At 41.5% G+C, this 27,795-nt stretch overlaps 2 protein-coding genes across 2 annotated transcripts; one reads left to right on the top strand and one right to left on the bottom strand.

The window, feature by feature from the left end:
• Positions 1 to 7: 7 nt before the first annotated feature.
• LOC135491104 (haloacid dehalogenase-like hydrolase domain-containing 5) lies at positions 8 to 12,424 on the top strand. The gene is made up of 7 exons (XM_064776762.1): positions 8 to 146; positions 2,054 to 2,272; positions 2,739 to 2,942; positions 5,998 to 6,034; positions 7,567 to 7,787; positions 8,130 to 8,272; positions 8,483 to 12,424. Exons 1-7 carry the CDS (start codon positions 24 to 26, stop codon positions 8,835 to 8,837), a joined length of 1,302 nt encoding a protein of 433 aa, XP_064632832.1. The 5' UTR covers positions 8 to 23; the 3' UTR covers positions 8,838 to 12,424.
• A 3,895-nt stretch (positions 12,425 to 16,319) lies between these two features.
• Positions 16,320 to 27,577, bottom strand: LOC135491167 (sugar phosphate exchanger 3-like). The gene is made up of 15 exons (XM_064776862.1): positions 27,449 to 27,577; positions 27,110 to 27,227; positions 26,039 to 26,131; positions 25,365 to 25,448; positions 24,964 to 25,109; positions 24,278 to 24,374; positions 23,727 to 23,811; positions 22,533 to 22,592; positions 22,006 to 22,115; positions 21,366 to 21,507; positions 21,057 to 21,082; positions 20,693 to 20,768; positions 19,430 to 19,534; positions 18,944 to 19,104; positions 16,320 to 18,453 (listed from the first exon to the last, which is right to left on the bottom strand). The coding sequence occupies exons 1-15, from the start codon at positions 27,571 to 27,573 to the stop codon at positions 18,319 to 18,321; spliced, it is 1,563 nt and encodes a 520-aa protein (XP_064632932.1). The 5' UTR covers positions 27,574 to 27,577; the 3' UTR covers positions 16,320 to 18,318.
• Between the last annotated feature and the right edge of the window lie 218 nt (positions 27,578 to 27,795).

The following is a 27,795-nucleotide window of genomic DNA, read 5'->3' as shown; positions in this document are numbered from 1 at the left end:
CCAGCAAGGCTGGTAAACGAAAAATGGCATCTGTTTTGGGAGTTAGAAACAAAGTTTTACCTGTGATTGAGGCAACTTTACCACATTTCAGACGATGCAGAAAACGTGGAAGACTTGCAAATATATGTCAAAATTTTTGTTCTGGCGTAAGTTTCCTATTTGATTGGTCATTATGGCTGTATTCGGTTGATGTTCACGAGTGTCAAAACGAATTCTGTGATCAGCTGATGACACATACACGTATAGTGCATTGTGTATAGTATGGCCTGATGATGAGGTCAGTTGAGCTATTTCATTCATAAACCATGCGGCTTCCTGAACCTGTCATTGGGGTGTTGGTTTCTTCATTCTCGTATAGAAACAAATTCGTTCACTTTGACTTTAGACGACTAAGGCTTCATCTCTTTTCAAGCATCAAGATCAGTTACAACTTCATGACTTGCAATATTTGACATTTAGGCTACACATTCCATGCATAATAGCCTAGGCACAGTTTAGGACCGCCTCTGTGCCAACTGTGGTAGACCTTTTCGAAGAAGACGAATCAGAGCCCCAACAAATCAAATGCACCCACTCAGATAGTTAGAACAAGTCAGAAAGGACTAGTCAACTTCGGACAATGCCATAAGCCACTGTGACCCTTTGACTTGTTCCAGGTGAAACACATTGACTGGTCAGCGCCCAAACAAACTTCTTAAATGGTAGATTCACCGCTCGTCATCCACTATCTCAGTACCTTATCTGAGCACACCACAGGCACAGTCATTGACGGCATCTTTCGCCGCCTGCATACTGGTACCCAAAGCCACTAAACTAAACAGAGGGCAATGTGACGTAACAATTGACCATTTCGAAAAGACTAACCAGGGCCCAAAGAAAACAAATGCGCACACTCGGAACACATCTTCTAAAAGGCCCCATATCAATGTCGCACGATCAATGCTAGATTCACTTTTAGTTAAAAATTGGCAATGCCTGCTGACAAATTCTGGGTTCTTGCCGGGGACTCAAACTCTGGCCCATTCCCATTTGCGTGGTAGCCAGCATTTAAACTACTAGGCATTGCAGCTTCTCGAACAATGCAATACTTGTCTGAGAATTTGATATCAGAATTCCGTACCTTGCATTTCCTTGAAGGTTGAATGAAAGAGGGAGTGTTGTGACCAAAAATCAAATCTATAGACAGACATAAAGAAAACTGAAAGAATTCTGGATGTATGTAGCCGGCTGGGTGAGACTGTAATGAGACTGTAAAACGCTTTGAAACAGACTTAGAAAGTAACAGTGATAAGCGCTGTGTATAGAAAACACGCTTTTATTATTATCATCATTGTCCATGTATTGGGTGATTCTAAACCAACCAGGTGAATGACCCATTTGCCCCTTTATTGTTCAGCTTTGGTGGCATGAGTGGGTCATGCATGTAGGCCTCACTAATGTAGATGTAATTTTAGTTGTACCATACAAAATTAAGGTCACAAGTGAATGCCATACCATGCACTTGTGGCAGGTTTTGGAAGGATGCCGAGACGAGCTCATTTAAGTCATTGTAGCTTGAATAAATTGATCTTTTTTATCAAGGTGAAAATTTTGCCAACGAAAGCTAACCACTGCATGGTTGAAATTTTAAGTAGGCATTGTTTACAAAATTATTGGGTTGAACCAAACAAAACGAAATGCAAAGGGCCGTAATCAAAACTTAAGTTTTTTTGCTCTGTCTGGGCGAGTCAGGAGACTGGAGTGATCACTCCGGAGGACCATAAACTCCCACAAAATAATTTTCCGGAAGCAAATTGATAGCTTGCGTGCATATTTCTACGCATGCGCTGAACTCTTAAGTCTAACAAACTCTCATTCATGTGCGTAGCTGCATTAAAAGCCTGGTAATTTTGTTCCAGCCTCCACCAATTTTGGTGCCGATTCAAACTGATCTGGTCATCAAACTCACTGCCATCGGTATTGCAGAATGCGGGACCTGTTTTGAAAATTTCCCAAACCTCACTGTTTCATGTCTTTTTAAAATCTGTGTATGGCACAATTTTTATTCTTGCAGGGATCACATGACATGCAGGAGCCTCAATTTGGATTTTTATTCGACATTGACGGCGTTATGGTACGGGGACGCAAGGTCTTGCCATCAGCTCGATCGGCGCTGCGATTATTGACGGACGGACATGGACATTTCCGAGTTCCAACAATTTTTGTCACAAATGCTGGCAATACCCTGCGACAGAATAAAGCATCGCAGTTGTCCGAATGGTTGGGTATTGAGGTAGGTTGAAAAAAAACGAAATTGAAATCTGTTATGGATGTTTTAAATTGGTGGCACAGTGTTGTCAAGCCTCATTGTTCTAATTGTGGAGATCACTTCAATTATGGGTCAATGCCAATAGTGATCTTTCCTGAAGCCTTCTTCATACAGGATACTGAGGAAAGATTAGTCTACTATATTTTTCTCTGCACTTGGTCAATACAAAGGTCTTATTGAAACCAGGGACTAATAAAAGACTAAGTATAGGTCTGATGTCCGAGGTCCCTTGTCGGAGGTTGATGACGTCACGAATGTTATCCGCCGCTCTATCACTGAAGTAAGATCAGGGAGGGTTCCCATCTGCCTGCTATGCTGACTTACAACTGAAGATAACTGTTACTTAGAGTAGAAATGAACACAGTAGGGACTGTGATGTTGACCTTGAAAACTTAAGATGTTATTTGACCTTGACCTGCTATCTTTTTAGATCCAGCCACAACAAGTTGTGATGTCGCACAGCCCCCTGAAGATGTTCACGCAATTTTTCGACAAACATGTCTTAGTTTCTGGTCAAGGTCCTGTTCTAGAAATCGCTCACAACCTAGGATTTCAACGAGTCACAACAATCGAAGCGCTCCGGCATCGGTTCCCGAATTTGGATGTGGTGGATCACAGGCGACGGAAAGCTCCAGTGAGTATTGGTTACCATAGAAACAGTCCGACTTTGATGGTATGATTAAAGAAAAAAGATACAGATGAGAGACAAGCTTATACAGCTTGTTTGAGTAATCGTCTTAAAGGCCTACGCCATTCGTTAAATATTTGAAACTTGTAATTGGGTTTGGAAATGTCAAACTGTGTAAATAGATCATGAGGTTTGAACGATGCCATCATGTAGATAGATATACAAACACGTCATTGCTAGTCATCTGCCATCTGCCCACGGTTTCTCTGATGACAACCAGTTGTATTTGGCTTTTAAACCATTGCCACCTACCATTGCCACCTACCATTGAGCGTTGCATTGCTGATGTCAGATCATGGTACATTGAAAATGAACTTATGATAAACGACACAAAGACTGAGTTTGCCATCTTCGGCACACGACAGCAAATTGCCAAGGTGAGCATTGTATCAGTCAGGGTGGGAGATACCGATATCCATCCCGTCAAATGCGTCCGAAATCTTGGAGCTTGGTTTGACAGCAATACCCATGTCAACAAAGTGTGTGCCAAGGCCTACTACGGTCTCTACCGGATACGCCAAATCCGTAAATTCCTCTCGGAGAAAACGACCAAGACCTTGGTACATGCTTTCATCATTGCCCACCTTGACTATTGCAATGCTCTCCTCCATGGTATACCTGCCAGGGCTACAAACCAGGTGCAACAGGTTTTTAACTCAGCGGCAAGAGTTGTGTGTTTGGTGGGCAAGTTTGACCACATTTCCCCTGTTTTGGCACAGCTACACTGGCTTCCTGTCAAATTCAGGATCCAATACAAAATGTTGCTCCTGGTGTTTAAGTGCTTGACTGGTGAAGTTCCGGAGTATCTCAGATCCATGATTCAATTAAAAAGAACTGGGCGCTCTGGCCTTAGATCTGAATCTGAGATGCTCCTGGAGGTTCCCCTGTTCAAGCATCCAACTCTCGGTGGACGCTCATTCTCGGCAACTGCTCCAAGACTGTGGAATCAGCTGCCGACGAGCGTCCACCATGCCGATTCCATTGAAGGTTTCAAGTCCCTCCTGAAGGCCCACCTATTTGCAGCTGCCTACGGGAGGGATAGCGCCCCAGAATACTTTCCTGCGGAGTAATTGGGGCGCTATATAAATAATATGTATTGATTGATTGATTGACAATAAATACCAAGTTTCAGCCAATTCGTAGGCACAATTACTGCTCTACGGCATTGTGTGTAACTGCATTTCTATTTTCCTGGATTACCAGTAATTACAAACGGCGTACCCGTTTAAAATACTCTTAAAATACCAGATCAGCAATGCAGGTTTTTGGTCCTTTCGACTTTTGCTCTTGATTTAAAAGTTGTCCACCCTTGTGCTGTGTGCAAGTCTGACTCGCGTGTTTTCAAAAACACCTTAAAAGACAAAAAACTGCTTAACTCTTAGTACAGTAGAGTAATACGCTGTAAAAAAGATAGTTCCGAGAAATTTGTTGTTGACATGGCCTTGGTGCTCTTGACTACCTGTAGGCAAGGTGGAGGGCAGGTATTACACAGGTAAATGTAAACAGTAGTAGCTTACCACAAGAAGTGGGTTCTACTAATTTTTAAAAGTCAACTGGCAAGAATCACTTCTGTTGGCATAGCATTGACTGCCAAGCTTCTCTGATCCTGGCAATGACCTGGCGATATGACTATGAGTGTAGAATATCGGTCTGATTGATGGCCATCTGCCAGTTGACTCAAACATTGATTTTGGCATCAAATCAATCAATGGGGAATGTGATGATTTATCAATAATACCTGAAGGCGGCAGTAGTTAAGAGCAGTCCATGATCCAATCCAGCCCCCATGTCAATTTCATCCACAAAAGGTTCGGTATTGTATTGGACTGCTACACGTAGCTGTTACCAGGCTGTTGTTGCTTTCATCTTCCTTAGTGGTCAGTCTACCGATTTAGCCATGGAAAATGATGTCACTAGTGTCAGTCATTTCATTTTGGCTGTTATGGCCATCCAGAACATCAGTGATCTTCATGTAGACAGCACAGCGAGATGGTTCAGTCTGGGCTTCTCTTTCCAATTTGCACTCAATGTGCTCAATTTCAAGAACCTCACCTACTCCTGCAAGGTCTTTCAGTGGTTCAGTCTTCATGAATAAACTGCAGTCTGATAAACAGACAGAGGTACCTGGATCTATTTTGTCTGTTAAAAAGCTTCCTTCCTGCACGGAATGTATAAATTTATTTCTTGGAAAAGGTGTTTTGTCATTCATGCTCAGTGCTCATTTTCATCCCAGGACCATCATTTCGAAAAAAAGAGACATTGAATGACAATGTAAAACAGCTGTGTCATTTCAAGAAGTTTTTTCACCTAGATTGTTATTGTTATGTTTATCAGTGGTATGGCAAATATGCTGGTCTGCATTTTAATCAATATCAAATCTTGCATCATTCATGCCGGTGCTGGTTAACACTATTCATATTGGGATGGCATATGTGACCCACCACAGCAAAATGAGTCACATGTCACTTGGAGCTTGACAGGTTGAGACAGACTGGTTGTTCATTTCACTATTGTCTGCCTTTTGTGAAATCTAAGTCTATCAATTTTTGCTATCGGAGTCCTGGTGTCATTTTAGGCTCATCTTCTTTGCGACATGCAACCATTTTGCTGTGTTGGGTCACATATGGTCAGTGAACCTAAGCCTATAAAATGAAAGTTCATGTACAACTGTGCAGTCTCAAAGTGCTTTGTATGTGCTCCCTCGTCCAATCCAGAAACCTTTCTGGCAAGGAGTGCTCAAACTACGCTATGCTCGGCCTTGTCAGGCCAGTTGAAAGTACAGAGTAACACTGGCCAAGTCTTGAATCCATGACCTTCCGATCACATACACCTGAATGAAAAAAGAGTACCGGGTAAATGAAACTGAAATCTGAAAGCAGATACTAAGATTAAAATTGATGATGTTGACGCGGATAATTACAAGTCAGATGATTTTTGACAATTCATATTGTGAAAGTGAAGACGCATAAAAAATATTATTACTCCCTTCTTTCTATTTCAGCCATGCGCATTTGAAAAATATTTCCCCAGAATAGATGGTAAGTGAGCTGGTTTATACCATTACTATGTAAACTTTATACATGATATATTGAGTTATACGTTGATATTAAATCACACATTATAAATGTATGAATATTTAGGACACATTAAGCACAATTAAGCCGGTTGATGGGCGCCTATTAAAAAGGTCTATACTGTGTCATGTCATAGGCCTATATGAATCAGATGCATCATAAACCGGCTAAATAGCGTCTACGGTCAACACAGCGTGTCAAAACCAGGCTAGAAATCCAAAACCCAAGCATTGCTGCTAAGCCTATTTATTCCTATGCACAGAACCCCCGTTTTTTGAGTCCGAAGGGGTCAGCAAAGAGTATATCAGAGCATTGATAATTTCCGTGTTCCCTTTGTTGTTGGACATTTAGTATCTTGAAAAGTTTACAATGATTGATTATGATAAATCAACTTTGACATTTGTAACTGACACACATGTAAGACCTCTTGTTGTTTGGCTGAACTGAGTATAACCCTGAGTTCATTTTAAGATCTAATACAAAATAGAGACGAAAGTGGGGCAAACCTGGCATAAAATGGGACCACAATTACGTTAAGCCTGAAAGTTGTTTAAGGTTTTAACACCATTAGGATAATTGGGCTTACAAATGATTTGTGTTCCAGAAAAACTACACTCGATTCATGGTACCCTTTACCAGAAAAACTACACTTGATTCATGGTACCCTTTACCAGAAAAACTACACTCGATTCATGGTTCCCTTTACCAGAAAAACTACACTCGATTCATGGTACCCTTTACCAGAAAAACTACACTCGATTCATGGTACCCTTTACCAGAAAAACTACACTTAATTCATGGTACCCTTTACCAGAAAAACTACACTCGATTCATGGTTCCCTTTACCAGAAAAACTACACTCGATTCATGGTACCCTTTACCAGAAAAACTACGCTTGATTCATGGTACCCTTTACCAGAAAAACTACACTCGATTCATGGTTCCCTTTACCAGAAAAACTACACTCGATTCATGGTACCCTTTACCAGAAAAACTACACTCGATTCATGGTACCCTTTACCAGAAAAACTACACTTAATTCATGGTACCCTTTACCAGAAAAACTACACTCGATTCATGGTACCCTTTACCAGAAAAACTACACTCGATTCATGGTACCCTTTACCAGAAAAACTACACTCGATTCATGGTACCCTTTACCAGAAAAACTACACTTGATTCATGGTACCCTTTACCAGAAAAACTACACTCGATTCATGGTACCCTTTACCAGAAAAACTACACTCGATTCATGGTACCCTTTACCAGAAAAACTACACTTGATTCGTGTTACCCTTTACCAGAAAAACTACACTTGATTCATGGTACCCTTTACCAGAAAAACTACACTCGATTCATGGTACCCTTTACCAGAAAAACTACACTTCATGAAAACAAGGCCAAAACAAAAGAACGTTGAATTTGCAATGATGCCAGGCGGCGAAAGTTTCTGCCTTGGATGCAACAACCAGATAAAAATAACTTTTTTTCTTCAGCTCTACTTCTCTTCGGAGAGCCAATCCGATGGGAGACGAACCTGCAGCTCCTTGTCGATGTGCTACTCACCAATGGGCAGCCAAGTCAAGCGCCACAGAGTATCAGCAAACCCCATATACCCGTGCTAGCCTGTAATATGGACCTATTCTGGATGGCTGAGGCGTGTATGCCCAGATATGGCCACGGGACATTCATGTTATGCCTGGAGAGTTTATACCGGGTAAGTATTTATTGATGTGTTATTCTTGGTCTCAGATGTTTGTAGTTCTGTTTCCAGTGAGGGCAAAATTTGATCAAGTTGAAAATGCAACTTCTCCTTGGGAAGACTCTCAGACTCATCAGGGGAAACCGGTGGGGTATTGGCGGGAATGGTACCATTGGAAAGCCTTTCTCGAGATACTTTCCCAGGAATGGATGGCCAGTGGCAGGTTATGACAACTTCCCCAGGGTCTGGTGTTTCAAAACAGATTTCATCACTGACGCTGACGTTGACTGAATTTGGTATTCTCCTTGAGTTTAAAGCATTTAGGCTCAACATCTCAAATTTTATGTTCGTTTCCAGAAAATCACGGGTAATGAACTGAAGTACACAGCCCTCGTTGGTAAACCTAGCGAACTAACGTATCACCATTCTGAATTCGTCCTGACACAGCAAGCTAGGGAAATGGGCATCGAGGCTCCTATACGAACAGTCTACTGTATAGGGTGAGTATGGAAAGATACGTTGAATTGCGCTCTCAGTTTCAACCATCACACACGACTGGAGACATACCCTACCCCTTCTAGAGGTTGAAGTCATGGGATAACTGGACAAGTAATTTTCATTAAAATCGACAGAGTTAACTCTCAGTGGTTTTAGAAACATTTATCAAACGAACAACATTTCCTGATACATACCGTATATATCTCTTGCAGTGATAATCCAGAGACTGACATCTACGGTGCCAATCTCTACAACCGTTATCTTAGAAGTCAATTGACGAGACGGAGAAAGAAATCGCAGCAAGGTGGCGGTGTACGCGAAACTAGTATACGAAGTGTGGCAGACATTTTGGATTGGGAAAATGACTATGGAACGGTTGAGAGTTTTGAATCAATTCTGGTCTTCACCGGTGTCTACAGCTCTAATAACGACTATAATCCCAACGATGGAGTAAATTTTAACCACCGCGATTTCCTATTGTATCCAGAATTAAAAAAGCCCACCCACGAGGCGAATAATGTCCTTGAAGCGGTGAAATTAGTCTATGAACGTGAAGGTTTCAGCTGATTGTGATATTTACGAGCATTGAATTGTATGGTGGGTGTCCCTCTCTACAAATTGAGACTTTTCAAGCCCTTTGTGATGTTGAATTGTTGTCTCTGTGCAGTGCTTTCTTATACGCGTTATAATTTGACTGGGGCCTCATATTCTGGGTTTTCGATGAGAGTTTATTTTTGTAAAGCTTAGCTGGTTTGTCGCATTGTAAAGATTGAACCAGGGTTGGGTCTTGAAATTGAAACTCCGTGGGTACTGAATTGAACACCTTAAAAAAGCATGTCTGCTCTTCCTAACTTGAGTGAATTTCCTTCTGAAAGTTTAAGAAATATGGTTGCACATTTGCTTGGGATGAATTGGGTGGGAGAGGATTCAAAAATGATAAAATATGACACAATTTATTGTAGGTATCATTGTAGCTTATGGCATTTACAATTGCTTCTGACAGGCGAGGTGAAATTCCTTGCTCGTTGACTCAAAGTGAGAAATACCATACCTAGTCCTGGTGGGGCTTATATAAGTTTACCTTTGACGAAAGGGACCAAACTTAAGTACAGTTCAATCAACTGTAACTATGGCTTCAAATGAGCGCACATGTCATATGGTCAGATATTTTTCTGACTGTCATCGTTTGCGTAACATTTTCGTGTATTCTCCTTGTGATAAGTCGCCTTTATTCACAAAGGTTTATCTTTGACAATGTGATCTAAATGTCATGCGTATAATTCTATCTTGTCAGTTGTAAATGCTCCACATTAAGAGTTTGACGGCAATATGCAGGGCTCATCTTGAATCCTCACGGGTTACGATTCAAACAGTTCTGATGAACAGATCGATTTGTTGATGTTAACCCTTGAAATTCCAGATGGAAGCGCACTGCAGTTAGCTCTCAGGTCACTGAAAACAGGGTAACAAATAGTGCTTTATTAGACTTTAGTAGGCGGCAATGATCTCAGAGTATTCTGAGGAAGTTTTGCCTTGGAGAATGACAGTAAAATATCCGGGTTACCTCAATAAGAATTGCTCCGGCGTTCGTTTAATAGTTCTATTCAATTTGTTATGATCTCAACCGAAAATTTGTACCGGTGAAAATGTGTACCGGTTTTTCAATTACCTAAAAGTTGAATAATGCAGAATTTAGTGCAATTTAGTCACTTGCATTAACAGTCCCCAGATTGTGAACCTGAAACTTTTCGAAATTGCAAATTGTGCTCTAATATTTGGCATATGAATTCTTGCATACATGTAATATTATTGCCAGTTTGTAAGTGCATATTAGCAGGTTGAGTTGAACTTTTTTTTGTTCTTAAAAAGTACAAGCTCTAGCAAAAGGATCCGCATGTGAAAAAGGGGAAAAGTGAGAATGATTTAATGACTTTTTTGAGTAAGTTCAACTATGCCTAGAGGTGTTAAGAGACAACGAAAGCCATGTCATATGGCAAATAAGTTGCTCATTAAAATGCTTTTTCTACTTGTCCGAGTAACCTATCTTTGGACAAGGTTTTTTCTGCTCTTTAGGGTTGACCATAGGCACCACCATTTTGGCTGGAACTTGAAATCATAACGCAATGAGAACTCCGACAAAATGAAGTGAAGTGACTACCAATGTCAAGGCTGTGAGTCTGTTCTCTGGTAGGCAAAGAACTGACTCCCACCCTTGAAATGGGCTTTCACTCTGTTCTGGAAGAGTTCTGATTGCTTTTGTTCTAGCCAAAATGGTGGTACCTTAGTCAATCCTTAACTTTAGAGAGTGATGTATTGTGAAGTGTATTTCTTAGTCAATCCTCAATAGACCTTCATGTATCATGCATCATTTTAAAGATTCTTGTCCGAGTATTGTCCCAACTCATTTTCAGAATGTTTGTACATGTGTACCTTTAGCCAGAGAGCGGGTCACAAATGGCATTAACTCACTGTTGTTTTTAAACCGACCATAGACTATTATGCAACTATATAAGTACAGTGGAACCTCTGTTAGCGGACACCTCTCTATTAAGGACATTAGTTTTGGTCCCAAATTGGTTGTTTCCATTCAATTTGACCACTCTAATCAGGACACCTCTCTAGTAAGGACACCACTTGTCAGTCGCGAGGGTGTCCTTAATAGAGAGGTTCTACTGTACTATATGGAAAATTGGTTTGGTGGTCAACATGGTGTGTTTGTCTTGTAATGTGCATTATGTTACATCAAGTCGTGTAATTGTCCAAGGCCAGACAAGATTGTCTAAATATGTCTAATTAGGCACATATTTGATGACACCCCAATTGATCTAATCATTTTCACAAGTCTGAAGAAGTTAGTTGTCTGTCTGTGTGTGGTGGCCTTGTGTCCTAAAACTTTCAAAATCATGTCATGTTGCCTTTGGGGAATTGGATTAACCTTTTTCTACAAGTTTAAATTTTTTATGTCAGAGCTTTTGCTCTCTAGGATTTCGCTCTACATTTCGTATGCCTGTGGTCATCTTGATTGTAGAGATTTTTTCATCATGGGTTTCTTTAACTATACTTCAAAAACTCGGACATGTCTGGAACACTTTGAAAATGTCAAGATTTCTGGTTTTTCGTCTGATATGATATTTATTTCAACAAGTATGGATTAATCTATACTTGATTTCGCAAGAAGTCGACATTGCACATTTTCACCTTCAGTTGGTTCCTTGAGTGTGAAAAGAGAGAAAATGTTTTATCATTGTTGTTGATTTCATAAACACTGTGTTCAGAGTGATTTGCTTGTGGTTTTAAAGGACCGTTTTGACCCCCCATAATAAGCTGTAAACCTGAAAAGGTATTTTCTTCCCGCTCCGTACAGTCAAGTATCAGTAAAGACTAGTCTTTATCAGTTTCTTGGTATAATGTTATGTGCCTTCCTCTTCTGGTGAGATCATCATCAATAAAGTCGTCATTTCCAGTGGAACCTCCCTTAGGAGACACTCCTGTTTAGCAGGACACCTCCCTATTGAGAGCAGTGAATTTGGTCCCAAAAAGATAACTTCCTCACAATTTGTTCTCTGCATTCATAACACCTCTCCATCAAGGACAGCATTTGTCAGTCGCAGTGTGTCCTTAATAGAGAGGTTCTACTGTATATCGTTTGTTTTTGACATTTGAAAATCATGTTGTTACCGTATAACCCGGTACTATTGTTGCTGACTCTGTTATTGACTTGAGTTGCTCAGTATGTGTTCAGTACATGTATATAATGAATCAATTTTGAGGTGAGGTGGTCTTCATGTGCACTGATCCTTGCTCTGACTGATGGAAAGTACCGACTAAAAGGTCGACCACACAGCAAAGGGATTAATACAACTGGTTGAAGTCTTTTGTTAGTAAAATAATTTTGTATCGCTCCTAGTAATAATGATTATAACTGGTCCTGGTACTAAATATAACTGGTTCTATAAAATATTGTGGTCCCCAACTTCTTTTAAAGCTGAGCCTGTAGTAAATGTATGTGTATTGCACATTGTTATGCTAAATATCATTTTCTATGAAAACTATTTTTCATCATTCATATTTTCCTTTGTAAATAGTCCATTAACTTATGCATCACTTGCAGATTCTGTCAATAATAATGAAGTGATAATAAATCCCACATATGATAAAAAGAATATTATGACCTTTATAGTTATTTTTAGCATCGAGGGAGATGTCTTCTTGCCGCTCTTTGCCACTAAGGAAACTGCATTCTGAGCAACCCCCTGGAACTGGACTGGGCGTGTGACTTTGATACTTCAGAATGTGACTTCTCTGAGGATCCTTGAGGACTGTGCCCTGATTGCATATATCGGTCGGCAGCCTTGTAAGACTTCAGACGGTGTCACAATCAACAAGCAGAATCACTTAAAAAATACCTGGCGTATCCCAGAGACAATATCACAATAACATATCACAATCGCACAAACCCAGGTGAATTCCAGAGACACTGTCACAATCGACCAGCAGAATGGCACAAAACACTTGAGACCCAATCAGATTCACCCAAATCGCAGGGCATCACAGGTGTCACAGTCAGAAAGCACAATCATCCATTCCCTATTGAAAACTGCTCAAGTAATAGTCGGCTGCACAGCAGACTTGCCTTCAGCAAGTACTGATGTACCTGGACTGCCACCTCCCACTGATTCTCAAGGCTATCTCTGGACGTCTTCTGTCACCTCCTCTGTTGTCCTTCATCACCTCCCATCATCACAGGCTGTCCCTGGACGTCTTCTGTCACCTCCTGTGTTGTCCTTCATCACCTCCCATCATCACAGGCTGTCCGTGGACGTCTTCTGTCACCTCCTGTGTTGTCCTTCATCACCTCCCATCATCACAGGCTGTCCCTGGTCGTCTTCTGCCACCTCCTGTGTTGTCCTTCATCACCTCCCATCATCACAGGCTGTCCCTGGACGTCTTCTGTCACCTCCTGTGTTGTCCTTCATCACCTCCCATCATCACAGGCTGTCCCTGGTCGTCTTCTGTCATCTCCTGTGTTGTCCTTCATCACATCCCATCATCACAGGCTGTCTCTGGACGTCTTCTATCACCTCCTCTGTTGACCTTAGTCACCTCCCATCATCACAGGCTGTCCCTGGACGTCTTCTGTCACCTCCTGTGTTGTCCTTCATCACCTCCCATTATCACAGGCTGTCCCTGGACGTCTTCTGTCACCTCAGCATGCGAATGCCTCTACGTCTACCGCCCCACCCCATCATCTTAACAAACCTCAAGACGTCTTCTGTCATGTCACCTCTAATTGCAAATGCTTTCATTGTCCTGTGTCACCTCTCAACACCTCGGGCTATCTCTGGATGACATCAGTAACCTCAGAATATGAATGCCTTCACCTCTTTCGTCCCATCTGATCATCTCAGGCTACCCAAAAACTTCTGCTGTCACATCTGAATGCGAATGTCCTCTCCGATCCATAGTCACCTCCAGACATCTCAGGCTGTCTCTGGACGTCTAGTGTCACCTATGCGGATACCTTAACGTCTTCCATCCCATCTCATCATCTCAGTCCACGTCAAAACGTCTTGTGTTGCCTCCAAGAGGAAATGCATCTTCTGTTCTAAGCCACTTCAAAACGTTTTCTGTCGCCCCTGAATGCGAATGCCTCTACTGCTTTCTAGCCCATTTCATCATCTTAACCCACCTCAAAACGTCTTCACTCAACGCCTTATGCGAATGCATCTTCTGTCCTCCATCGCCTTCCTACACCTCAGGCTATCTCTGGCCGTATTTTGTCGCCTCTGAATGCGAATGCCTCCACGTCTTCCATCCCATCTGACCATCTTGCACCACCCAAAAACGTCCTCTGATTGCGTACTCTCTTGTCCGTAGTCACCTCCCGAAATATCAGGTTGCCCTGGGCGTTTTCTCTCACAGCCCCTATATAAATGTAAATGTCTCGATGATCTTCTGCCCCATCTCATCATAGTAACCCACACCTCAAAACTTCTTCGGTCACCACTTAATCCGAATGCATCTCCTTCTCTACACCACCTCCCAACACCGCTTGCCATCTCTGGACGTGTTCTGTCGCTTCTGAATGCGACGTATTCCGTCCCAACTCTTGAGAGACAAATCTTAGGAGACCCCAAGTCGTCTTCTGTCACCTCTGAATGCGAGTGTTCTCTCATATTCTTCTGAATATCGCTTCTGTATTCGAATGCCAGTGCGTCTTCTGTCCCATCTGTTCTTCAGCCCACCCAAAAAACCGTCTTCTGACATCTATTGTCCTCTGTCACCTCCAAACATCACTGTCCCTGGATATCTCCTATCACAACTGAATGCGAATGCCTCTACGTCCTCCATCCCAATTAATCATCTTAGGTCTCCCAAAATCGTCTTCTGTCATCTCCGAGTGCGAATGTCCTCTGCTCTCCTTTGTCACCTCCCAATATGTCAGGCTGTCCCTGGACGTTTTCTGTCGCCTCTGAATGCGAATGCCTCAACGTTCTGAGTCCTCCAAAAGCGAATGCATCTATCCTTTTCTCATTTTCATAGACATCTGAACAGACGTCCTCTGTCACCTCTGATTGTAAATGCATCCCGCCTCCTCTGCCACCTTCTAACAGCTCATGCTATATCTTGGCGTATTCTGTCGCCTCCGAATGAGAATGCCTCTACTGTCTTCTGCCCCATCTCGTCATATCAACCCAACTCAAAACATCTCCTGTCACCTCAGGACACCTCAGGCTATCTTTGGACGTCTTCTGTCGCCTCGCTCGTGGCGAATGCCTTTGCTGCCTTATGGCCCATCTCATCATATTAATGTCCATTGCGTTGGTAGTGATAATATCAACAGCCAGGATTGTCTGGACAGGGTGCGATTAGGCTTCAGTCAGTCAAGATGTAGCTTGGCCGGGGCCTTGTCTTCAGCACAAGCTAAAGATAATCTCAATAAGGTGGAAGGTTGGTTGTGACTCTACCAACAGTTGGGATTGCTGCAGCGAAAATGCCCAGTCTTGTTTACCTTGGCTATGCCTCCTCATTCGCACAAGCTGACATTTGAAGGTGACAAAAGTTCACCCGATGGGTTGCTTGTGATGCTGTCAATGTCCATTGGGTCGGTTGAGACACTATCAACAACCGGATCGGATTGCTACAGCGAAGATTCTGTCTTGGAAAGCATTACTATGCCTCGTCATTACCACAAACTGAAATAGAAAGGGTATAGCAAAGCTGGCAAAGGTCGTCCATGAGGTTGATTGTGACACAGCAAGGATTGTGATAGTGAAAATGCCCTGTCTTGGAGGCTCAAAGGGGTAGCTCTCTTCTTGGATACTTTTGTGAAATTGACGGGACCTGGATCGGGGGAAATGCCATGTCCTGCGGTATTATGGAGACTGTCACAATCTGCCTAACACAGTCGACGTCTCGAAGACAATACCCATCACATACAGGACACTTTCATGACAGCTAACGTAGGTTAGCATTGACCTACAGCAAGTGCTGTTGTACCTTTGATGTTCCTTTTCTCCAGCACATACAGACTGCGAATGAGGAATCTCCGAGATCATTTATAGGTTGACAGGCCCTGGAGTGTCCAAATGCTGTGCGATTTGAATTCCTGTGGTCTCTGGAGACAATGTCACAATCAGCAGAATCACACAGACAGCCCAAAGACGTTAGTCGTCATAAACAGGACACTTCCATCGCAACAATTTGCATTTGCCACTGGCAAGTACCTTGGGTGTCCGCTCTCTTCAGCATGAACTGACCGTGAAGGGGGAATCTCAAAGGTGATATATAGGTTCCTTTTTGTTGATAGTGACAATATCAACAGTAACAGGTCTTTAATAGTGAACATTTTTATTAGTCTCGGACCACGACGCCATTGCCTGGTTTGCTGGTGTAACTTTTAAATGACTTATCGCCATTGTTGTCATTATTATTGTCATATCTGAAGTGAGGTCGATGACAACCTACTAATTACTCATGTTGGGAAGGTTGGAGTTTAGTTTTCAATCTGACAAAATCTTCGATCAGAAATAAAGCAATAAATATGCATTTCCAATAATAATACATTTATTTACAGTAAGATAAATATACATCTACTAAGAATTGATAAAGACAATGAATTTGGAACTTGAGGCCGAAAGCCTTGCTATTTGAAAACGGGCACTTACTTAACTTATGATTACTTTCATTGAATAATAGACAAGATGAAAAAAAATGACACCTAATTGAGCTCTGAAGTCCCAAAGACAAAGAGATGTATTCAGGGCATTTTGAAATCTTAAGCTGTGTTAGCAATCGATAAAGGGTACCTGCATGTCTTAGAGGGGTTTTAGGACCTCATTAAAATACCATTTCATTATTGGTCTAGAAGCACTGCTGAATAAGTTAAACCATTTGAGTCAGGTATTTTGTGACAAAAATCAAACAGGAATCAGTCTATAGAAGCGATTACCATTGGATAGGAGCCAATTTAGTTTCTAAAACCCCCCCTATACACCTTCCCAGAAATGGGGCGCTGAGTGTCAGAAATAGTGATGTCATAAGGGGAAACTAGGCCTTTTGGTGGAGGGACAAAGGAGATAGTCATGGTTGACCAACACACTTGAATGCATTTGATGACAGACAAGGGGGAAAAAGTTAGTTCCAATGCAAGTCACCCATTTCAGGAAGCATGTATAGTCAGAGTCTTGTACCCAGTGCTAGATAAGATGCTGTGATATAGCTTCTAATTTCTTAGTCTCTGTTAATTCTTGATAAAACATGTGATACATAATTATGGCCACCTATTACATTATAAATGCAGATATTTATATTTAATATCTATATTCAATATGATAATGCAAACATTTATAGCACGGTTCATCGAAGAAAATCTATAATATATATACTTTCCTTCTTGATTTCAGAGAGCATCTCTGGAAGCTTTCACTTGAAGTTTACCACAGTAGAACCTCTCTATTAAGGACACCCTCGGGACTGACAAGTGCAGTCCTTGACAGAGAGGAGTCCTGATTAGAGAGGTCAAATTGAAAGGAAACAAACCAATTTGGGACTGAAACTAATGTCTTAAAATTGAGAGGGTGTTCTTGATAGAGAAGTGCCTGATAAGGGGGGTTTCACCGTATATGGTGCCTGAGAAATGGCCTAACTTTCAACTGTGCACAAGGGGTAATGGGTATATTCAGTAGAAGACCCAACTGCACATCACAAACATTCCCGAGATCTTTTAAATCAGCTTTATATTACAACCACCGGTACATGCATAAGACAAAACAGACACATCAGAACCTCTCTATTGAAGACTCCCTTAGGACTGACCTATGCTGTCCTTAATGGAGAGGTGTCCTGATACAGAGGTCAATTTGAATGGAAAGGGCAGGATTGGGATCATAAGCAGCATCTTTAATAGACAGGGTGTTCTTGATAGAGAGGTGTCCACTACGAGAGGTTCCACTGTATAGCTATAAAAATTTTTCAAAGTTCCTCACCCAAATGCAGGTCAAAACAAACCTCAGAAAAAAACACATATCGTGCACAAACTGAATTTATACAAAATGTTGAATTTGCATTTAAAAAATTGTTTATTTATATCATGGCAAGATGAATTTAAGTATTTTTTCCAAAAATAAATAAAGAGACGAGTTTCGTTGATACAAAGTAATAATACAGCAAATTCAATGCAAACATCAGTACTCGTAATGGCACACGTACTATACTAGGTGACACAAAAAAGATGATATCTTTTTGATTTTGATATTTTGAATATCTCATATAAGAAAAATTTGAGAAATTTCTAATGCACGCAGCCCACTATAACTCTTAGGGGCTTAATTGTTTTTGGGTAGAATGACTCTGGATGTAGTTCAGTTCTTGATTACTGGTTGTACAAGCCAGCCTCTGCATCCTTTATTTAGGTGGGTATGACGATATCGATGTTTTTTATTCGATACAATATAGAGATGCCGCTGTTTCTTCCTTTTCCAGATAGCTGTTCCCCATTTTGCTTCTCCATCTCTGTGTGACGCCTGAGGTCCTCATTGAAAATAATTTAATCGGGTGAGTCAAGTCCGTGTTGTACAGAACTGTAGACGGTGCCAGTTGCCCTTCTCTGGCAGCCACAACACTTCATGGCCTTGACGTCCCGGTAAAACATTGGTCCTATGCAGACACAGGTCATGAACGTCTAAAAAACAGGATAGAGAGGTTAAATGAGCACGTTTGAAAAGGCTCAGGCTAATAAAGTTCTTCACAGGGTTTTTTCAAAGTAGGGTGGTACATTTGATGTTCAGAAAGTTTCGCCAGTGTGCTACAGGAGGTAGGGTGGGCAAAATTTTAGGCTAGGGTGGCCCTTTTAGAATTCTCGAGTAAGGTAGGGTGGTACTTATAAGCTGCCAAGGTAAGGTGGAACGCCCTTACAATGGCCTTCTGGAGAACACTTGAGCCTTATATTATGAAACATTTCTCAAAACACCACGATATCACCCATCAAATTTTCACAATACTTCCAAGTGGTGCCTTGTAAGTAATCAATGTTGTCGTGGTCAACAGAGCAACATCCCTGAAGATTAATACGCAATCCGTGATGAGACAAATACACCGCAAGTGAGGCGCAATGCATTTTGAATATAAAACTACACCATTGAAACCAAGGTGTTTCAGAATTTGAAACTTACCATGAGAAGGAAGAAATAGAACACCCAATGCCAGTCGAGGTGGAGCTGTATAACTGGTACAAGGAATTGTCCGATGGCTGCTCCAACGCTGCCCGTACCGTCAACAATCCCCGTCACAGTCGACAGCGCTTCTTTGTTCCCGCGTAGGGGTCCTTGGCGTCCTGTAATCGAAAAAACATACAGGGTGTTGATGAAAAGTCGGATGATGGAAAATGACAATAATGTTTTAAAAGAGGTCGTTTTCCAAAATGCGCAGGAGAAAAAATAGAAGCTTGTCCAATTTTGTTGCGACCAGTCCACGTGCAAATCAAAGACTGTAAAATCTGTTATGTAATATGCATGAGGAAAAGACGTCTCATTTCTGAATCAGACAATTTGAGCCTCAAATCCTTGTATAAGGCTAAACTTGACAAATTGTTTTGACTTGCTTACTGGACAGTCTAAAGAGTGACATTACTTTCCACAGACCTGTGAAGAATTTCTTACCTATATCCGCAGAAATGGCAGAACTGATAAGATTAGCCGGCCCACCAATGAAAAACCCTGTCACTGCCATGAGCACGGAATTGATTGTCTTATCAGCTGGGCTGACTGAAAATCAAAAAACGAATGGTGAGGTTAAAGATATACTCTTACAAGAGGGTCTCTTGAGAAAAATCTATAACAGCCCATGTGATTCCAATTGCAAACATATAGTTAGTTGAAAGATTTATAATCTGATATCAACTGCTGCAGATATTATCGTCCACCTTTACTTCAAATGTATCCATCCTGAAACCTTTCAGCAGACCTCAGATGAACTGATACAACCTGAGCGTTATTGACAGGTGCCAACGTCTACACCTGGGTGGAGTAACGCAAGTTCGACCAAGTTCCAGCTATTGAAACGGTTTATGCCTGTTTCGCCTATTCCTGTTTCGCCTATTCCTGTTTCGCCTACAAAATTCCTGTTTCGCCTATTCCTGTTTCGCCTATTCCTGTTTCGCCTACTTTCCAGTACCCCTACAATAAATCGACTCTCCCACGGGGAACCTTAGGGATGCATGTCCATTTTATGGGGAAAATGTGAGGGGACAATTGGATGATGTTAACGATGTGATGACAATTTGACTAATCAAATGCCATCAACTTTGTTAACAAACCATGCCATGACCGTTTTGAAAGAGTCACCTTGAAAGCGGGGACAGTCCGAGACTTATTTGACCATAGGACCATAGGACCATACTGACACACAGTAAAAGCTAATAGATTAAGTAGAGTAAAGCAGTCGTTTATTTTATGAAAACTGAATTCATGAGTTTTTGATGAAAATACATAATATTGTACATTCTCATAATTATTTGATCAAAATCAGCTGTAAAACCCATGTCATAATATACATGTAGGTACAGCACATATAAAGTCAAACAAGGTGGAAAATACATATCATGATATCATGTCAGACAAGGTAACTGATGGCATCAACGTAACTCATTATGTCCCTCTCTCCATTGAAGTATTGTTTCAATGCGTACATATGTGGCTCTCCTCGGGTTTGGTCGGTCAGTAAGGGACGGTTCATATTCCTACGTCTGTGGGGAGGTTAGCAATACATTTGAATAGGCGAAACAGGAATTAGGCGAAACAGGAATAGGCGAAACAGGAATAGGCGGAACAGGAATAGGCGAAACAGGAATACACCATTGAAACTGTTCCCCTACTCAGTCAGCACTCAACCATGGAATCTTCTTCGCATACAAATCAACTTACTACTGTAGCCATACAGCGAAGGGAATGCACAGACCAAGAAGATGATGCACGTAGGTGATCGATTTCCCATTCGATCCTGAAACAGAAGAAATTTTGTTTAGAATTCCGAAATCTAGAGCCATCGATTTCTTCTTTTGACTGAGTCACTAGGCCAATAAACCCAACTGGTGCCCAACTGTAGTGGAACGTAAGATTACTCATCCCACCTTGAGGAGGAATACTCCCCAGAAAATATAACCTCTAAGTGCCCAGCGAATGCCGCAGAAAAACTGCAGACTTTCTTTTTACATCAATTTGTTTCCAACCTCATACCAGCACAGAACAATGTGGATTAAAAGTAGCGTGAATCAGAGTAGCTTCTTACCGAAACAAAACCTCCCACTGCACCACCTGGAAAAAACAATAATAAAGCCTATGAATCAAGTGAAAGTTGTAAAAATAGACACACAAAAGACATAAAATATTGAATTATTGAAAATATTTGGATTTTCATTGAAGGTCCTTGTCACCTCAAGTGAAAAAAATGTGAACCTCTTTCTCGAGCGTGCCACGGTTAAATCTCATCAGTTCGATGCAACGTCATTGTTTAGATTTAGAGGCCCAGCAAAGAACAAATGATATGAAAGCCTTTCGGGTCATTTTCGACACTTCACATCGAAGATCGTCTGCTTACCGATAATTCCTCCGACATCGTACCAGATTGAGATGTCGTCTGCTACCGTATTTGACCAGCCGAAGTTATTATGTAGATAGAATGGCAACCAGAAGAAGAATGCATAATTCACTAGTTTGAGACAAGCATACGACAGGGAGTACTGAAATCATAAATAAACTTGCATTTTTAAACTTGCATTCCACAACTATTACGCAAAAATACTTGGAATGCTTGGTCTAGTTGAGTGTACTCCATCTCAATGACTAAATTTATTGCAAGTTTCTAGTTTTACATGGACAGGCACCTAATAAAATGAGCCATGGTGGTCTGGAGGCTTTGGTCTCTGACTATCGGTCGTAAGGTCCCTGGTTGGTATTTTAAAGACTAATGCCAAACGCAAACAACTTTGAATTGGTAATTGAATTTGGAAATTGCCAATTGCGGGAATACGTACTTAATAAAAATTTCAGCATTGCCATCGTGTACACAGACACATAATACTGTAAAAACCAAGTTAAAGGTCATTCGTATGTATAAAAACTGCATTACAGCATTGTGTATAACTGCATTTCTATTTTCCTTGACCACCAGTAACTACGAACGGCGTATCCCCTTTAAAGGAGTCTTAAACCAGCCGTCTGCTTTGAGAGAATCTTACCAGAATGACACCGGGTAGCAAAAATGCTCGGAAGAATCCGATGGCTTGAGGACGCTGTGGAGGAACTGCATCATCCGACGTGGATGGCGAACTCTCTTCTAACAACGGAGCTGTAAGATCAAAGAGTTACGTATATCAATAAAGACTGCTTTTGTTTTGAAGATCAGAACTAATAAAATAACCAACTGACCCGTTCCAATGAAAGTGAAGAAAAAAATCCTTTGCACTATGACACTGTAAACTGGGACTTTTGTGAATGCACTGTTAAGTGCCAAGTAAGAAAGCATTTTAACCATAAAATGTTGGCACCAAACGTTATATTGGTCTATCGCCAATTGAAAGTGAGCTAAATTTGCAAAGTTTCAGTGCTGCAAAAAACTTTCATAGTTAACAATAGTACCGTCACATGGGGTAACTTTGAACGCCCCCCAGGAAGGATTGTTGTGATGGAATTAAGATCTGTAGCTGGGTGCTCAAAGTCAATGACAGTCCTTGAATTTGAAACTAAGCTCATGAAAATACAGTACCTCTGTCTTCTCCCTTATCGTAGGGCTTCCGTGAATCCTCCTCATCGGGCTCTGGTAGACCTGAAGAGAACAAGGAAGATCACGTTAACCATCGTCATCCTGGCCTACAACGAGGCCTTTGCCACAAATGTGCCGATATCTGGGTCTAGATGTTTAGACAAGTTGGTCACTGGTATTATCTTTAACTTGACGTTACGTTTAGATGAATCTTAGTACGTCTATATGAGGAATTCTAAAATACCTTGGTACCGTAAAGTCAACTTTTAAATGGAAAATGCATAAGCCTCGTTCTGAGAGCGGAGTGTTTTGGACACGCAACCAAGATGCTCTACCAAAGTTCCCTCGGGTTGCACTAAAATGTGGAAACCATGCACACGTCACGTCAAAGGAATTTCACCTCACTTCAGAAGTTTGAGGCTCTCAAAACACTGCTTCAAACACAAATCAGTCAAGGAAGCATCAACCACCCTAAGTTTTTTAATGAGCACTACACATATTTGCCGAGAAAAACGCTCCAAATAGCCCATTTGCGCGGATTTTAGCATCACTTGAGCGAGCAGATGCGGACTTCCTATGCGCGCTAACATAATGTAAACAACGGCGCTACCGGCGCTCCGGCCGGGCCGGCGATGGATGGAATTTGCCAAATTCGCACATATTCAAGTTATTTTCGTGGCCTATCTTTTTAAGTTTGAGGTATTTTAGAATAGAAATTGAACCCTCGGCTTCGGACCTTGGTTGAGTTAGCAAGACACTCTCGGGTGGAGCTAAAATTTCGTCCAAACCCTCGCCTGTCGGCTCGGGTTTGGACTGTATTTTAGCTCCACCCGAGAGTGTCTTGCTAACTCAACCAAGGTCCTCCGCCTCGGGTTCAATTCCTTAAACCTAAATTTTACAAACAGCTGCAAAGGCCCAATAAGAATATCAAATGTACAGAAAGTACAATGTATAATGTACAATGCAGTAGAATCTCTCTATCAAGGCACAGTTTTGACTGACAAGTGCTGTTCTCAATAGAGAGCTGTCCTGATGAGAGCGGTCAAATTGAATGGAAACAACCAATTTGGGACAAAACAAGTGTCCTTGATAGAAAGGTTGTCCTTAAAAGAGAGAGGTATCTGCTAAGGGAGGTTCCACTGTAAGCCCGAAAAAGGTTAAGCTCACACTCAAACCAACTCAAATGTTTAAACTTACCAACTTCCCTTGGGGAGGGCACAAGCCCGAAGAAAATAAGAAGTCCTCCAGCAAACAACATGGTCGATGTAGCCATGAATGCGTACTGAAATCAGATGCAAAATAAATCAATAAATATTTTGTTTTGGTTTGGTTGATTACAGAGGAGCAATGGCACTGGCTGATGCACTGGTTCTCCTCTCTCACGTTGTGGGTCTTGCTGCTGCCCACTAATCGTTGTGCGGACAAGTGGTGCTGGTGGCTAAGGCCAGACTTGAGATGGAAGCCCAGGAGAGGACAAGGGAGATTGCCCATTTTTTTTCAGCCAAAGCGCCTATGGTTTTAGCCTACATTTTGGCTCAACATCGATGGTCTGGTTTTTAGTACAGTGACTCATAAATGGGGTATTAATCATTATTAACCGAACCTCTCTCCTTTGTAGAAATACAATATGTCAGGGTCCATGAAGACGTCAGAACTTCCTGTATAACTGATCCAGCCATTAGGAGAAAACTACCTTGACAAAAATGTCCACCAGAAGACAAAAATAAGTACCGGTAATGGTCTCTTACCTCGTAACCGTAATCCAGGACTTCTCCCACGACAAATGCACCAATGATGTTTCCGACAGAAGCGCAGGCACTCCACGTTCCAAGGACAAACCCTCGACTGAAATCAGTAATACCAGAAATGTTACTCTCATAGCCAAATCAAAGTTTTAAAGGCAACTTCTTCTTCTTCTGTGTTTGATGTTTGCCGAAATGATCTCAATTCTATAGCAGTCACAAAAGCAAAGTCACAAAGAAAAGAAACTTTTTAAATTCAGAAGTGGCTGTTTACTTTTGTCTGAGAGTGCACACAGCCTAGAATCCGAGGCATCTACTGGCCAAGGACAATCAGTAACGAAGACCTACTGAGAGACGCTAACCTGAAGCCCATATCAGAATTGGTGAAGGAACGAAGATGGCAATGGTTGGGCCATGTGCTCTGAATGCCTGCAAACGCATTGCCAAGGAGAGCACTCACATGGACACCACAGGGGAGACGAAATAGAGGCAGACCAAGAGAGACCTGGCGGCGTTCCATGGCAAAGGAACTTCAAGAGAAGGGCCTAACGTGGGAGGCAGCCAGACCGCGAGCAGCCAACAGACTTGAGTGGAGGACCCTGGGGAATGCCCCATGTGCCACCTAGGGCACGAAGGGTCCTAAGGAGACACACAGCCTGCCAAATCAAAGCAGAATATCAACAAAATCATACCTTGATTTTCCAAACCAATTTCCCATAACTGCAACAACCGTTGGCCAGCCAGACGCTTGAATCAGACCATTGAGACACCACATAGCACCATAGAAATAGATATTGTAGAAATGTGTCAACTCTGTTACATAACCAAAGATGAACACCTAAAATGCAAGAAAGTTCATTAGATACTCTTTGTAAATGCTAAACTGTGTCGACGTTATTTTGATATCAGAACTAGCGTTTACCCTCTCGCTATCGCACCCCGTATCTACCGATTAATGCACATCCCACAAGGCTGTGTTGGTTTCTAATTTTGGACAATGATCTATAAACAGATTTGTATTAGGGCTAGTATGTCCTAACAAGGAGCCAAGATTATGGGACTGGGCACTCCATAGGCCCAACAGTACACTTACCATAACAGCAGATAGACACATGCCACAACTCAGCACTATTCTTAAGTCAAATCTATCACCAAGGGCTCCAAAGATGTATAGGCCCTGAAACATGAAATACAGGGTACTACAGATTTACATTTGGCATACATGTACAGTAGAACCTCTCTATTAGGGGCAGCGGTAGCGCAGTGGAAGAGAGTTGGCCTCATGATCAGGAGGTCGTGGGTTCGACTCCCGGCCGAGTCACTCCTTGGTTCCCCGACTGGTCAAGTTCAAGTGAGCGCCTTCTAGTTGCTCCTTGAAACCCCTGATTGATTTCTGTGGAGACCGGGGTAATAATGTGATATCCCACAGCGTTTTAACAGTTACGTTACTGAGGAGCGCTATATAAATGCGTCACATTATCATTACTAAGCAGTAAAGGACACCCTTTGGACAGACAAGTGCTGTCCTTAATAGGGAGGTGTCCTGATCACAGTGGTAAAAATTAATGGAAACGCCCAATTTTGGATCAAAACTAGTGTCCTTTAGAGAGGTTGTCCTTGGCGTGTGTCATTTTCATGAAAACAACCACCGCATTAAACCAATGGCATAAGCCTTTAAGAGAGGCAGGGTGCTGCTGCCTTCCATTTTCATTCAGGCCGAGAAGAAAAACTTAGAATACATTTAGTGCGGCCTGAGAATATACATACCACAGCATATGAGATGAGAAAGATAGCATCAAGGGCACCAAGATACGGCTCTGCATCATCACCATTCTGAAACAGATGGTGCTTGGTCCATACCTGGAAAGGACAGTGACATAACGTACAAATACTTTAATTACTGAGTTTCAGCAAATTCATATGCATAATAACTGCACTACAGTATTGTGTGTATTTATAACCGGCATTTCTATCTTACAAAAGGCGTGATCAAGAAAATGTATCAACAGAAGAAAAGAAACTTCTTAAAGTAATGCCAATCTAGAAATTGACTTTCAAAAAGATTCTACTAGCATTTTAGTCCTGATAGAGATTATGATAAAATGAGTTAGATGATAAAATGATAAACAGAACAAAAGTACAGGCAATACAACACAATTATAAATAACTCATTCATGTGACCGGTAATTGCTTCAGGCAGATATCATGTGAATCAATACTGATTAACTGAAGCACCAGTGATTGTTCCTGCTCGATAGCCCAGATTGTAAAAAATATTATAACAATGCCAAAGATGAACTATATGGGCCAGATAAACACCAAAAAATAAAGTATGTTAACATGTCAAAGAAATAAAGGTATTATTCCCCAATAAATATGTTCTTCTATCTGTTTAGTTTCCAACCAAAAAGTTGAACAGATGGACTTACTGACTGACATACGCATGCCACTTGAATAGCTATTAGACTAGCTCCGCTGACCTTTGGTTAGCCGAGCTAAAAATAGTTTAAAGGATCTAAGGTCTCACATAAAAACAGTGAGTGCGTGAGCCGTTTAAGCAATTGGTGATAAACCGGAGGTATTTGTTTTTTCAACAAAACACTCCAGAGGATGTAGCTAAATTTAAGGTTAAATCGAAGTGACAGCCAAGGTTTAGGGCGAACTTTGCGCCGTTTGGTCTGAGTCAAATGCGGTTCATTATAAATCGAGGCGTTTCAGAAATTTTTAAAAACATGACAGAAATCTAATGTGGATGATTTCATGTCACACCCTCGCACCATTATTGGTAAATGCCATTTTTTTAATTCTTACTCCAACTTGCTTCGAAAATTAACATACATTTGAAGGTCTAAGAGGCCCTTCTTGTGTGTTGTTGGCAGCTGCAGGAGTCCATTCTTGAGAAATGGTTGGCTTGACATTGCTGAATGTCTTTCTTGTTGCGTGGAAGAAAGCATAGCTGAAAAGTTGAAAAAAGCTCTTTTAACATTTCAGTCAGTACAATAGGGGATACAAACTGTAGCAGCATAATGGAGTCAGCATGCAGTGCAGTGGAGTCGTGTTGACAATGACATCAGACATGTCACTTTTTTTCAAATGAAAATTTTCATTTTCAGACCTCGATTCCATCTAATCTGTCGACAAACCAAACTTTCTCAGGGGTCAAAATTGATTAGCTACCTCATAAAAGTCAAGAGGAACACAGAAATATGATAATGGGTCCACGAGAGCTTCTTTTTTGGCCGTTTTCTTGTGATAATGATATCGGCCAAATCATCTTCATCGTTCTCCATTTTGAAGATCATGTGATCAATATAATATCGCCTTCAAAAGTGAAGAGCGTCATGGGTTATGACGTCACAAGACAACGTAAACAAATCCACGTGGTAACCACGCCTAGCAACAATCGCGTGCCAGACAACATTGTGAGAGAATGCTAATTTCATTTTAATTTCATAAGAAGGTCAATGAAGGGAGAATGCCTCGATGGGCGTTTGACCAATACAAACACCCAATGCCTCTAGCTA

The sequence above is a fragment of the Lineus longissimus genome, chromosome 7 (genome assembly GCF_910592395.1).
Source record: "Lineus longissimus chromosome 7, tnLinLong1.2, whole genome shotgun sequence".
In the NCBI taxonomy this organism is placed as follows: Eukaryota; Metazoa; Nemertea; class Pilidiophora; order Heteronemertea; family Lineidae; genus Lineus; species Lineus longissimus.
This window is presented reverse-complemented; position numbering and strand designations above follow the sequence as displayed.